The 14,726-nt window shown below is 37.0% G+C and overlaps 1 protein-coding gene across 1 annotated transcript; it reads left to right on the top strand.

Annotated features, from left to right (window-relative positions):
- The first annotated feature begins 3,977 nt into the window (after nt 1–3,977).
- LOC129274589 (uncharacterized) lies at nt 3,978–13,821 on the top strand. The gene is made up of 5 exons (XM_064108353.1): nt 3,978–4,463; nt 8,910–9,515; nt 10,264–10,360; nt 10,914–11,053; nt 11,780–13,821. Exons 2-5 carry the CDS (start codon nt 8,982–8,984, stop codon nt 12,092–12,094), a joined length of 1,086 nt encoding a protein of 361 aa, XP_063964423.1. The 5' UTR covers nt 3,978–4,463; nt 8,910–8,981; the 3' UTR covers nt 12,095–13,821.
- The last annotated feature ends 905 nt before the right edge of the window (nt 13,822–14,726 follow it).

Genomic DNA, 14,726 nt, shown 5'->3' with positions numbered 1-14,726 from the left:
GTATGGGGCGATCGCCCCCATGACATTTCATTGACTGATTGATTCTTTATTTCCATGCAAAAAATTTATCATACAACATGAAATATATTGACAATATTTCACGGTAAAATAACAATAAACAATCATCGCATGGGAGGGGACAGTCATAAGCACAAAGGCCTGAAAAAGGACACCCTCAACATTTCAAATAGTGAATGGGGAAAAAAGAGAATACAGGGGGAAACAAAGAAGAAGAGGAAGAAAAGTGAAGAGAGGAGAAAGAAGAGAATACAAATAGCGACATTTCCGTATGACAACAAACATTTTCATGTCTCAATAATCATGATAATATAAAGCATTTCTGCATCGGGTAAGGTTGTTAGGCAAACTGCGGGCGTGATAATATTAAACATGTTAAAGGCAATACGGTGTCAAATGTACAAAACAAAATTAAAAAGAACACTGGATAAACGTTTATTGGCCTCCTTGGTAGGATTATAAACAACATAAATGAATGATAATAATAATAATAATAATAGTGATGAAATAGAGCATGAAAAGAAAACATTCATAATTAATTCGCCCTAGCATGAAAGAGGATTTCTCTTTGCTTGCCATTGTGGATTTATTACAAGATGTACAAAAAGATTTACATGTCAATCATTTATTTGAACCTCCCTTGATGATCACTATGTTTTCAAAAAAATTTGCACCAAAATAATATCCTTGCTTAATTTCCTAACCTAATGATAATAACAAAGTATAATATTTATTTGTTACATACAATTTGCGTATAAAACTTTTCAACTTAATTCTTTTCCTTTTTTTAAGCCCTATGCTCTAACAATTTTCCGTTTTCACAAGGAAAAGTGTGATATATTTTTGTTTTTTATTTTATGTCAAATCATTCTTTAAATCGATCTTGGTTACAAAAGGCCACAGTTTTCGCTCGCTCACGATGTTTATGCCCCTAACCAATGCGTAATGTTGTACCCCCTCAATTTTGTTTGGCTCTTAACACCATTGTTTTGAACTCAATGAACTTAATTATGAAAAGCAAAAGGTTACCAAAAAAATTACGTTTACTTTTTTACCGGGTAGGGCGTAGATACAGGATCCTGTGAGACACGAGCCACATTGCATTGATTTCGTGTGCCCCGAGGTGCCTTCCCCCGGAAATAGAAGGGAGCAACGTTGACAAAGCAAGAAAAAGGCTCAGCCACTTGTCACGTGGAAATAAAATTTAAAAAAGTTGAAGAGCGATATACAAAAATGAAGACAAATATATAATTTTTGTCCGTGAAAATGTCAAAATCAATATGTTTCATCCACTGGCGTAAATCCCGGGGGGGGGGGAGGGGGGATATATCCCCCCCCCCCCACTTTTCGAGGAGGGGGGGGGATGGCCTGTACAAACATCCCCCCACTTTTTACGAAAGAAATGAAGAAAAAAAAACACAAGAGATAATTGTTTTATTGGTGAAAATTAATTCTTCCTGAAATACCGCTTAACAAATAAAACAATATTATTGAATCATAAAATGCAAATAAAGAGCCAGTTCACCATTTCCAAACGAAATACTTATGTCCATATTATAACATTGAAGAGAAACTCCCGTTTCTTCCAATTCATCAATGTTGGGGTCTTTGGGAAGGGATTAAAATGGAATGTCAATTCTTTTTTAATGTAATCTCTAATAAAACCATTAAACCATCATGGGGTAAAAAAGATAATAATATTGGAGGGGTATTTGCCATATGGACGTACAGTGGCGTAACTACGGGGGGCATGCCCCCCCCCCCCCCCCCCCCATCGGCTGACCAAAAAAAAAAACCGGGGAAAAGGGGAAAAAGAGAAAAGAGGGAGAAAGGAAGAGAAGCGTATAGTGGGAAAGAAGAAAATATTATTCATTATAATGTTATATTATAATTATGTTATGTTACATTACATAAAAAACGTTTTTATCATAACTTCATGAAACATAATTTGCCCAGGGCCTACGTATTCATTGTTCCTGGTGCTTGCATTGTCTGTTAACGAGATATATAATCCTGTTGTACTGACACATCCCGTTTTCAAGTCAATATAAACCAAATTTATTTCCTAGCACTTGAGTTATCATTGTTTTATGTAGTGACATATGCTTCTTTTTAGGGATTGCCCCATGTTAAGGTCTTCGTATATATGAAACATTTCCTGTCCGTGATTACGTTCGCATTAGTGGATTGGTGAGATATGTCTACTCTTCATGAATTCCTAAAATCAGTCCTTAAAATGTCCCTTCTTCTGATCTGAATATAAAAAAATTTCAGCTCGCGCTTCGCGCTCGCATCATTTGGATATTGAAATACGTATGGTCCTAGTTAATTCCTACAAAGAAACCTTAGAATGCCCCACTTCAGGTCTGAATTATCTAAATTTTCAGCTCGCGCTTCGCGCTCGCAATATTTGATTAGTGAGATGCGTATGATAATCATGACGGATTGCAATGACTACAAAAAGTGTTTCATGTGTTCAGATGCAATTCTTATAAAACAGCAAGCGCTTGGCACTAGCATTAGATGACTATGGTGAGATATGCATACTCTTAATGGATTCCTAAAATATATTCCTCAAAATCTCGCTGTTTGGGGTCAAAATATACGAAAACTTCAGCTCGCGCTTCGCGCTTGTATTGTTAAGCGAGACAGGTACCTATCATGATTACACAAATTTGATTATAATGTCTCTTTTTAGGTGTGAATATAAAAAAATTCAGCTCGCGCTTCGCGCTCTTATTATTTGATCAGTGAGATGCATATCCGTTTAATGACATTGTCCAGAAAATGTCTCTATTAGGTCAGTATAACTGGCAACTGAGCGCGCTCGATCACTCAGTGATTCAAACATTTTGCTGGTGCCCCCCTCCCCAATGCCGTGACCCACGGTACGCCACTGTGGACATATCAATGACAATTCCTTGCATATCTAAAAACATGATTGCCAAAAAAAAAGCCAAAATATTTCAGTCATCCCCCCCCCCACCCATCAACACGGATTTACGCCAGTGGTTTCATCATTTCTTTTTCTCTATATGAATTATGAATTAAGCTCGCTTCACTGGCGTGCAGATGGGGATTCGGGGCTCATGGACCCAAAAATTTTCACTCCCAAGAAAAAGGGATAAAGAAAGTTAGGAAAGGAAAATGGGTAAAAGTATGATATAGTTTTCTGAATATTAAGTAAAAATATATTACAAAAATAAAATTTTGCATTAAGGTCAGAAGTCTTACTTTCTCGAATTTGTTGGTCGCAGCATTTAAAGGAGAATGAAACTCTTGGAGCAAGTTAGCTTTTGTGAAAGCAGAAAAATCAAAGAATAAGATCAACAAAAGTTTGAGTAAAATAGGACTAGCAATAGAAGAGTTATGAGCATTTGAATGTCGAGATCACTAATGCTATGGAGATCCTCCTATTGGCAATGCGACCAAGATCTATGATGTCACAGATGAACAACTCTCCCCTTTTGGACACTGAAAATATACCCCAAAACATCTCTTTTTGCTCATTCTAATGATATGACAAACGATTCATCAATTATATGATGTTGTGAAACCTCTGTACTTGTCCTCTCATAAAGAGAACACCTCACCTTGTGATATAGACTCTATAAAAGTGAGAATATAAGTGAAATAAGTACTAAAGTAATGAGGGAGTTGTACGTGTGTGACATCATAGATCTTGATCGCATTGCCAATGGGAGGAACTACATGGCATTAGTGATCTCAATATTCAAATGCTCATAACTTTCTTATTATTCATTCAATCTTCCTCAATCTTTCAACAATATGTTTTTTTTATTTTTCTCTTTGATATGGATTCAGCTTTTTTAAAGGGTTTCATTCTCCTTTAAGAAATTTTGCCCCATACGCCATTTCTGGCCCCCCATAAAAAATGGGTCGTTACGCGCGCTCCCGACTGGTTTCAATGGTTTTTCGTTCACCTCTAAACTTTCTCCACTGTCCCGATCTGCTTCCTTGAATTGGGAGGATGCCAGAGGCACAAATTCAAGAATTTGACCTCTCGAAAGCACGTTTGTGACCCTAAAATTTAGGTCAAATTGAGCGGTTTCATTGAGAAAGGATCGTGGGTGATTCTATTATTCCGAAAAGGGTTTATCGTGTTAACAGCGCGTGTTCGGTCTGCTCTGGTATTTGTCGGCCTATTGTCCTTACGTTACGACTCACCGCACCGCTTGTCAGCCTGCAATCCATTGTTATTCGCTCCGCTACACAATGGACGAGTCTGCACCGCTTCGCCGTTGCTATGGTCCGTAACTACGATCAACAGGTATACCCTTAAACCCCTCCTTCATACGGGACCCCATGCGAAGCACGAAATATACACAACCCGTATTTTGAGGGACAGCATATACAACGTGCACCGTCGAAAACATAAGGAATTAACTTAAAACTGGATCTAAATGCCATTTTCTTCAATTGAGGTAAGACATCTTTTCTATTTTAATTGCATGTTTATGATTTATATTCTGTTCTAAGGAAGTCATATAGGATTCTTGTTGTATGACTTCATTTAACGTTGCTATCATCTCTTACAAATCTCTAAAAACATACATGTAGTGTACATGTACATCTACTTCATTATTAAAATGTTTTTTTTTTTGTTATTAATTTCTTATATTTCGAATTCATCATAGAATTTAGTCCATTTCGTGTATCAATTTGGATCGCTTTGATTAGTTTTATTTTGGGCATTATCTTTTCTGAAACGATGCAATCCATTCATATCGAGGTCTTGGACTTCAGATCAATTCTTCTTCCTCCTCCGTTAGCTTCGGAGATCAGCAGAGAGATCCTGCACATATAGTACATGTAACTTGGTATGTATTGTAAGAGAGGTCAGTCAGAGAAGGTGTATACAGCAGAGAGGACTAGTGTAGATAATAATGATGAGGAACACCAACGTAACTGTCGACTATGTCGTATGGTTCAATATCCGAAAAAAAATCACGTACCCTACTTTATCGTAAATACATCAGCCATGGATAGCCAATTAATATATCTTACAAATTATCCTTCTATATGTTATTCTAGCCAAGATTCCAAGAAGTACTTTGAGACAGGGCCTGAATTCAAAGTAAAACATTGGAATTAATAGAGTCGTAGACTACTAAAACTACTACTACTACAGTGGCTGCAATATCATTACCGATTGATAGCCAAATATGAGATCGTAGCTAATAACGATATATATTTCATATTCAAATTAATGTACTATCATTTGGGATTTACATGTACATCACCCCCATGCACTCTCTTCCTTTCTATCTTTCCTCTGTACTATTCTTAGCTAACTATCCGTATAGCTTACGTTATTCTCTGTACATTATACATAGTTTTAACATCGTTTCGTAAGTAAATGCTTTTAAAAGCCTTTATGCATGTTGGGTAGTCATCTCTGACAAGTCAATTACTTTTTACTACCCCCCCCCCCCCATAGGGCCGCGGAATGGTTTTGAAAGTAGGGGAACGTATAAACATGCACAAATTGCAATCAGATGGTAATTTTAAAGTTTTTGTACACGATTTTTGACGGAAGCCCCCCCCCCCCCCCGGTCCCGCAGCCCCTGTGCCCTATTATGGCGATGCTCATACCATGGAAAGTATATATATGTACATACATATATATATATTCGGTAGATATTCCACGTGTTGGAGTAATATTAAGAGAAAAAAGGTTGAAACTTTCATGCTTTAATCCAACAAAATTTATTGAAGTCCACAATTTTTCGACGAGTACATACCGTCTTTATCAAGTGAATGACAAAAGTACCGCGTTTCCATGTACACTTGCCTTGTGTAACTAGGCAGGTTGAAATATATATATATATAATAAAGGACATATGCTCGTAGTTGTCAGTTTTTGGTCCATATAGCCCTTAAGGTCCTAATTAAAGTGCTGCATATTTTAATTATACCCCGGGATTTAGCGTTGGCACCTTTATCAGTTCAATTCCATTCAAGAACATTCAAATGAATTCAGTCGAATGTATGTATGCACAGGTCTTTAAATATTTTATGCACGATTTACGTGATTCCAGCTGTTTTGGAAAACCTCGCTGTCGTGGTAATTGTTGTGGTGCGTCTAATGATTCGAATAAAATCACATGTTGGATCAAGAGTTTAGAGTAATATTTGTTTCCAATCTTAACTGCATGATTCTAGTAGTTATAATGATTATATTGGTATAATGAAGGGGTCGGGGCGCCCACCCCCAAATGTATTCATTTTACTTATTACCTTTAAAGCTTTTCATAATTTCCATGTATATATCGTGTACTAGTATATAGTTTTCCCTTCCCTGTTTGCCTAATTTTCATTCCATTTTTTTCAGATATGAATATTGATTTTGAAATATCTTCTCATTTTTGGGAGGGGTGGGGGGGGGGCTCCCTTGCTAAGCTCGTGATTTTTTGATAAAAAATGCAATGATTGTAATCATTTATTTATTTCAAATAAAAGCAGTATACGAATAAACAAAGTCAAATAATCAAAAAGTAACAAGCAAAACCAGGTCCATGAACCTATACTGGTTCAAGGCAGGTTGAAATGTATATACTAGTAATTCAATGTATTTAAATTGGTGCATTTTATCCCATTTACCGTACAAAGTTACATATACATTAAAAACCAAGTTGCAAAACTAGGACAGGCAATGTATTTGCAATCCTTGCACACAGTAATCACAGATCCCGGGTTCAAATATTTACTTTTCACGGTGTGGTGAGTTTGTATTGACGATGCTTGACAACATAAACATGATCGCAACAATTAGTATTAATATGTCAGTTTGATGGGGTTCTTCTCTCGTTAATTAAGTATTTTTAAACATTAATTAATCTATTACTGAACAAGGGGGTTCAGCCACCCCACCCCAATCCATTACGAATTTAACATCCATGTTAAACGTACTTTTACCACAGATCTACATGTATAAGCTGGCTTTATTATTTCCTTTTTTCCTTGTTATGATACTGTTTTGTTGGACACCCCCCCCCCCCCCCGCTCACTTAATGTTATCTTACCCCTTATTTCCGTGTCTTATGTCTGTACTATTATGCCACTGATATATCAAAAGCAGCACATCCGGTCACTTTTTACACTAGGCATATATGCTTTTAATCGTGATATAATAGACTACCTGTCCTAGTACATGTATTTACATGTACACTGCATAAAACAGCCGTTTGTTCCATGGCACGTTGTAAGCAATACATGTATGTCACCAATATTGTCCAATTTAATGAAAATAATTGAAGTATGAAGGGAAACTCGACCTCGTTTTCTCAGTTCCAGTTGAGGAGTGAATTATACGTTTCCTAATAATGACAAAAATAGTGTTTTCAAACGGATTAATGATGTACTCACTAAGTTCCATTACGACATGATTTATTAATTATGATCGTGCAAACTGCTAGTCCTACTCCCATCATTGCTGTCAGAGTAAAACAATAGCGATAATTGTCATCCCAGAAGGAAAAACCAGTTCCACTGGACCAGTTAGACCAGTAGAATTTTAACTGGTAACTCTGGAAATTGGAACATCGGTTTACTGGTCTAACTGGTCATACTGGTCCACTTAAAATTTTACTGGTCCAGTTAAAAATTAAACTGGTCTTGAAATACTGGAATTTTATACTGGTCTTGTTTCTGGTGGTTGTTACTGGTCTCCATACTGGTATCAAGCTGGTCTTTACTGGTATTTTCTACTGGTCTGACTGGTCCTCGAACTGGTCGAACTGGTTCTCGTATTGGTCTTACTGGATCAATTTATTGCATGCATTATGTTTGTTATATACCATGGTCAGTGAAATATGATGGAAAAGATGGTTAGTAAATTAATCTTTCTGCTGTTATTTTAAATGTGATATATGAAATTACACATTTTCATTGTGAATTAGTTCACACACTTATTTGGAAAGTTTTTAAACAATAATGAGTGCCATTGCAAGGATATTCCATTCTAAATCCTGATTTTTCTTTTTAAAATAGGAAATATGCAAATGAGGTAAACCACGTGATCAGCATCATCAGAATTACTGGTACTACTGGTCTTGACCAGTTTAATTTCAAACAATTATACTTTAGACCAGTTGACTATATCAGAGGAATATATCTTGCTTTGATCTTAATCATAATTAAAGGAAATAATTATTTTAATGATAATGTTAATACTTGATATAATTATGATATTAATAATAATTATTGCAATATCGATAACAATGATAACAGTAATAAGAATGATGACAACAATGATCATAATAATCATAATAATAAAATCATTATGATAATTATAAGAAGAATGATGATAACAATGATAACGATAATAACTTTCTCTGAATTGCAAGATTCATTTGCCATAATTCGTCAAATGATCTGACTTGAAATAAAGTCATTATTTATTGGACCAGTAACACCAGTTTGATGAAAAACAATTTAACTGGTATTACTACTTTGCTTCAACTGGAATGCAATTGTTTGAACTGGTCTCCAGTTGATTTTTACTGGTCCAGTTAAAAATCAACTGGTCCAGTAAACATATACTGGAAACCAGTAAAAATCTACTGGAAACCATTTATTGGACCAGAAACACCAGTTTGATGAAAAACAATTTAACTGGTATTACTAATTGCTTCAACTGGAATGCAATTGTTTGAACTGGTCCCCAGTTGATTTTTACTGGTCCAGTTAAAAATCAATTGGCCCAGTAAAAATATACTGGAAACCAGTAAAATTCTACTGGAAACCAGTAAAAATTCTTACTGGTCTTACTGGTTTTTCCTTCTGGGATGTATCAATATAATTGCCAATCAAATCAACAAAATATTTTTAAAAAGAGGCTCATCTTTGGCCATCTCCATTTTCTGCAGGTGTAAACCCCTAAGTTTTTGGGACAATCTGTCTCCAAGCCTCACTGAAGACCGATAATCCAGAAGGACGCCATGACAATGGTGCATTCAAGAAGCGCAATTCCTGGGACCAAGTCAAAGCGGCTTGGTCCAACTGCAGACCGAGCAATAACGGGAGGCCATCACAGAACAACCTCGGTCTTGAACCACGGCACTGTGACCCTCAGTGACAAGTCCAAGTACCAAGCCGGGCAGGACCTTCTGGTGACAAGAAGCGACTCCTACCTGATCCGTCCTTCCGAGAAACTGGATGACATCTGGAAGCGGCCGCCACCCGATTTCACCCTGCAGAGATACATGCCCAAACCGCCGAAACGTAACACGCGCGAATCGATGCAGCCTTGGCGCTGGGGAACCTTCCCCGGAGAGAAGAAGGTGGCCCAGACAACGACAGAGAAGCCAACGGTGACGCTACCTAAGATCTTACAGCCACCGCGACCGAGGAGCAGGAAGATCCTCACGAGGTTCAATATCCCAGACTCGGACCAAGCGAGGAAAGAAGCCGTAAAGACACTTGTACATCCCAAGGAGAAGTTTGAGAATCCTCAACTGCATGACTTTAGACAGGTGAGCATGGTCTCGGGTAGTTATCCTGGGGAGCATTTCATGAATTAAAAAGTCAGTGATTTCTATCGAAAACTGTTATAAGCTACTGAAATCCTTGCATCTGATTGGCTCAGATCAAATTTGACAGTGACTTTCCCTGACAAGACGCTTCATGATATACTCACCATGGTGAAAGTCTTTTTTTCTGGGGGCGTTTTTGGGTTGGGGTGGAGGCTGAATGGCATCTTTTGGCTGGAGAAATGAACCATGATCTTGTGGACTTGTCTAGTGATTGTTTCAAGTATATTAGTTTGAGCCACTCTAAATTTTTCAAATAAATTCTTTTTTATTACTGGCCAGGCGAATATTTGAATTTCATATACAGGTTTAGCAAATCAGCCTTATAGATTATTTTTAACTCTAACTCGGATTTATCTCTAAGCACATCACTTATGGTTAAGAAACAAATCTCAGAAGTGATGCATGACATTCTAGATTACTCTGTCTGGTTTATGACGTGATCTAGAATATACCAACAAAATGAAAAGTAAAAATGAGATGTGTTTTCTTAAAAATATTTAAACAAATGTCCTTGACGTCACTCCTATAAGAGTAATGAAAGTGACAGTGACCACCCCCCCCCCCCCCCCCGCTTTCACTCGTTGTCCTTATATGGTTCACATCATCTCCTTATGAAAGTGATTAGGCGTCGGTCATATAAAACATCAAAATATTAATCATCATTTTGTTTTGTTTATTTTTTTCTCAGTATCCGCCCCTCGGCCCTCTTGGTTTACCCGAGTTTTTAACAGCCAGCGACAAGGATCCTTACAATATTAAGTTTAAAACAGATAATATGGATATAGGTAAGTCAACCAACTGAATATTATTTATTTTCCTTTTCCCCTTTTGTTGTATTTCATTCAAACTCTACGTACCATTACATGATAAGATACGAGAAGGATCTATTTCTTATTTTGATTTTTTTCACGCTCGCACAAAAAATATAGAAATAAGCATAGTAGAAATAATATATCATCAGAACATAATCAATTGCAGTTTATGAACGTAACTATTTTCGCTTGCCAATAATCACCATTATTTTCATCTTCATCATCAGTAACTATTTATCATTATCTCCTTGGTCACCATCATCACCACCCCCCCCCCCCCCCCCGCACACACACACACAAAAAAAAAATATGGACACATTCATCATCACCATCATCTTCAGTCATCACATCGGTAAACCGTCGTCATCAAAGTCATCATCATCTCCAACATTATCATTATCATCATCATCTTCAGCAAAAAATAACGGCTTACTGAAGATGGTATATAAATATATATTACAGACTACCTGTAGATCCAATTAATTTCTCTTCTTTCCGGCTGATATTTTCTTTTCTTTTCTTACAGTGTATGGTCTTCCTCCTCCACTTTCGGACCGGTTTAACGGTATCCAGATAGGCCGAGATGTTCTAAAGCAACCTCCAAAATTTGAACAACACTTACACCATCCGAAGGGCAAGTGGCCGTCGCCGTCCGGAGAATTCTCGGTAAAAAAATCACCCCCTTTTCTTTGGTCATCATCTTCTCTTTCTTTCTCCCCATTCCCCATCTTCTCCTTCTTGTAATAATTTTAATTAGTATTCTTCTTTTTCTTCTTCGTCTTCATCATCATCATCTACTACTACTCTTCCGTAGTATTACGGTAGTATTAAAGTTATCGTTATTTACTATTGTTATCCTCATTATCGTCATCACCATTAATAATCGGTTATTCATCATACGGTAATGTCCCATCTGTAATGGACATAAAATATACTGCCTTAAGTAAAGGGAATATGAAATTCCATAATTATGAACGGAGCAGTTTGGGAAGGTGAGTCCATCATTTCAAGAAAAAAAAATGTTGAAGTTAACAGATCACTGAATATTATTTTCAGCACTTTCTCTGTAATGTTATCTATTTATTTTATTTGATTCATTTATTATTTTTTGTTGGGGGTAATTTGCCATTCACAATATATATGGAATTTACTGACATCTGTATTGTACGTGATTATGACATTTTGGTTAATGAATAAAACACTTCAGAAAAAAAACCAAAAATATCATCATCTTTCCCACCATCTTTCACACAAACGTCAGTATCTTCAAATGCCGTCGTAGTTAAACTTTTTAATTTGCTCAAACAATTAAGGCTACCTCTTTTTTTTACCAGGTTGTATCTATCTTAATTAATAACACGCCCCTCTCTCTGTTTTGCATTCAATCCATAGCGATATCGAGCTCGCAATCGATCACCAACCACAGTTCTCATGGACAACGTCGAGGATACCCTTACTCAGAAGTGGGCGCTCGAGAAGCAGGAGCGTCTCCGGCGAAAGAAGGAGAGAGAAGAAGCGGAAAAGAAACTCATATTCGAAGAGAAGGTCGCCAATGAAGTAGCCAAAGTGTCCAAGAAGACCAAGGACCTTGAGGCAAGGGACAATGAGTTTGGTGCGTGGCATGATCACTTTCATATGAAGAACAGTCGAGGTCGTGGGGGAAGTCCGTATAGCACGATATCTAGCGATATATCGAGCGATTTATGATGATTGTTAGTATGAAGAACAGTGATGTTGTCGCGGTCGTGGAAAGTAGTGCGTATAGTGCGATAACCAGCAATATGATGACCATTATCAACTATAATGATGTCGAGGTGTTGCAATTGCTTTATTGGTCTGGGAAGTCTACATAATGCCTTTAATCAATGTCAATGTTACCCTCTGAAAACTAGAGATTCCCTCCTGTTCAAAATGCTAGTCAAGACCATCATGAGTGGAGCGTTTCATGGCATGATTTGTCGGACGATATATTCGACAAGTCCTCTTTCACCCGACAGTTACAATAGTAACGGTGCTCCTCAGCCAATCAAAATCAAGGATTTTTTTTTTAACCAACATAGTTGTCAGATAAAAATGTCGATGAAACGTTCCCCTGATTTGGCTCCTTCACCCGGATCACATACATGTACACAAGGCGATAGATGATTTCCACTTCAAGTTCGGTGTTTATCTTTCGCTATTGGTCATTATTTTAGGTCGTTTTTATTCCAGTATGCGCACCAAATGTAATATATAGATGGTCCTCTGATGAAGCTCACAAGGTGGTGAACTGTCAATAATGCTATTTGAACCATATTTGTAAAAACTCAAATTACGGGATATGAAGCTGGAGAAGACAATCAAACTGTGCTTCCAACACCAGCATCTATTCTACACCGAACTTGAAATCAACCGATGCCGATTATATAGATTTGCATGTGTTAGGAATCAACAATCTGTTAGCAGGGTATGATTAACTCCGGATGATTCGAACAAGCGTCAATGTAATCATTTCAACGTACTTAGCGTATGACGAGAGTTAAATTTGCCTGCTCGCACCCAGGAGGTTCAAATTTTAACCAACCTACCTAAAAATTTATGTTTGTTAAAATATGAACCTACCAACTGTTGGTTAAGAACAAAGCTGCATGCAAAATATTTTTTTAACCAACAGCTTGTAGGTTTATATCTTAACCAACTATCTGGTTGGTTAAAAGAGATTCTGGGAGTGCATTAACCTTGTTGCTGTAGCCGGACAAGTCACCTACCATTAAACAATGACTGGGGCCTATCACACAATGATTGTATGCATGTGGCACGCACTTATTTATGACTCGGAAAGGCCTGTAAATTTACTTCAAAACTATGTAAACTTTGATACAAAATAATCATTACAAATGTTTTGCAAATGTGTGCAATTTTGGCTTCATTGATATGTTATATTGGATATTGTATTTCTGTTTTTATAAAAAGAAAAAATATCTGAATGATGCTTGTTAACAATATTATCCCTTAACTAGCTTTGGGTCGCATACGTTTCATTGCCCAAACATTGTTGGTCATTAGAACTTTTGATAAGTGAAAATAGCTCAATATATTTTGTTTCTCATTGACCTATAGTTGTCCAGGGAATAGTTGCCGCACACAAGTCATCATTGAACACACATGTGCCCAAATTAAGCAATCCTGAAAATAATTAATCGAATGCAGAGGTAAATTTTGCTCAACTGTTGAAAAAATATGACCAACAATTGACCAGCATTTTAGTTACATAATCAAATCGGTATTACCCCGTATCCTCTCATCTGTGCAATTTCCCAGATTAATTGCAAATACGTATTTTCATCGTTTTCATTAATTATTCATCTAAATGTAAATTTATGTTATTTGAATTGTATGTATATACAGAGTATACGAATCTGAAATAAATTGGTGAATGCCAATGAATCAAACAATCTCCATCTTTGCTGTTTCGGTCGTGCTCCTGTACTTCTTGCGCCATCATATTTTGAAGGGAGGGGGAAGATGTAATAAAACGAACAACTGTTCTTTTCACTTTCAGGCGTAAAGGGGAACAGTAAAAATTTGAACACACTGTAATCACTTGCACAGTCCACACTGTTCAATTTGAGCATTCCAGTAGTATGGATTACATTCACATAGTCCACTATGTGTACACACATGCATATACCCTCACACACTGCAAAAATCAATGGCAGAGGTAATAATGGCACAGGTTAAATTGCCATTTTCACCTCTGCCATTATTACCTTTGCCATTTTTACCTCTGCAATTTTTACCTCTGCCCTTACTACCTCTGCCATTTTTAATGAAAAGAACAACTGTTCTTTTCACTTTCAGGCGTAAAGGGGAACAGTAAAAATTTGAGATTGAGAAATTGAAAAGAGAAAGGCTAAACCCTGCTCATGGTGTGTTCACAGTGGGTTCATAGTTTATTCACAGTGTGTGATCAAAGTGTATTTTCAATGTGTTCACATAGTGGACTATGTGAAACTGTGATTCCACTGTTTAATTTGAGCTTTTTATCAGTGTGAATCACACGTAGTCCACCATGTGAATACACTGTGAGCATTTACACAGTCCACACTGTTCAATTTGAGCATTCCAACGGTATGGATTACATTCACATAGTCCATTATGTGTACACACATGCACACACCCTCACACACTGCAAACAGCAATGGCAGAGGTAAAATTGGCAGGATTAATAATGGCAGATGTAAAAATGGCAGAGGTCAAATTGGCAGGATTAATAATGGCAGATGTAAAAATGGCAGAGGTCAAAATCAATGGCAGAGGTAATAATGGCACAGGTAAAATTGCCATTTTCACCTCTGCC

This window comes from Lytechinus pictus, chromosome 13 (assembly GCF_037042905.1).
Source record: "Lytechinus pictus isolate F3 Inbred chromosome 13, Lp3.0, whole genome shotgun sequence".
In the NCBI taxonomy this organism is placed as follows: domain Eukaryota; kingdom Metazoa; phylum Echinodermata; class Echinoidea; order Temnopleuroida; family Toxopneustidae; genus Lytechinus; species Lytechinus pictus.
This window is presented reverse-complemented; position numbering and strand designations above follow the sequence as displayed.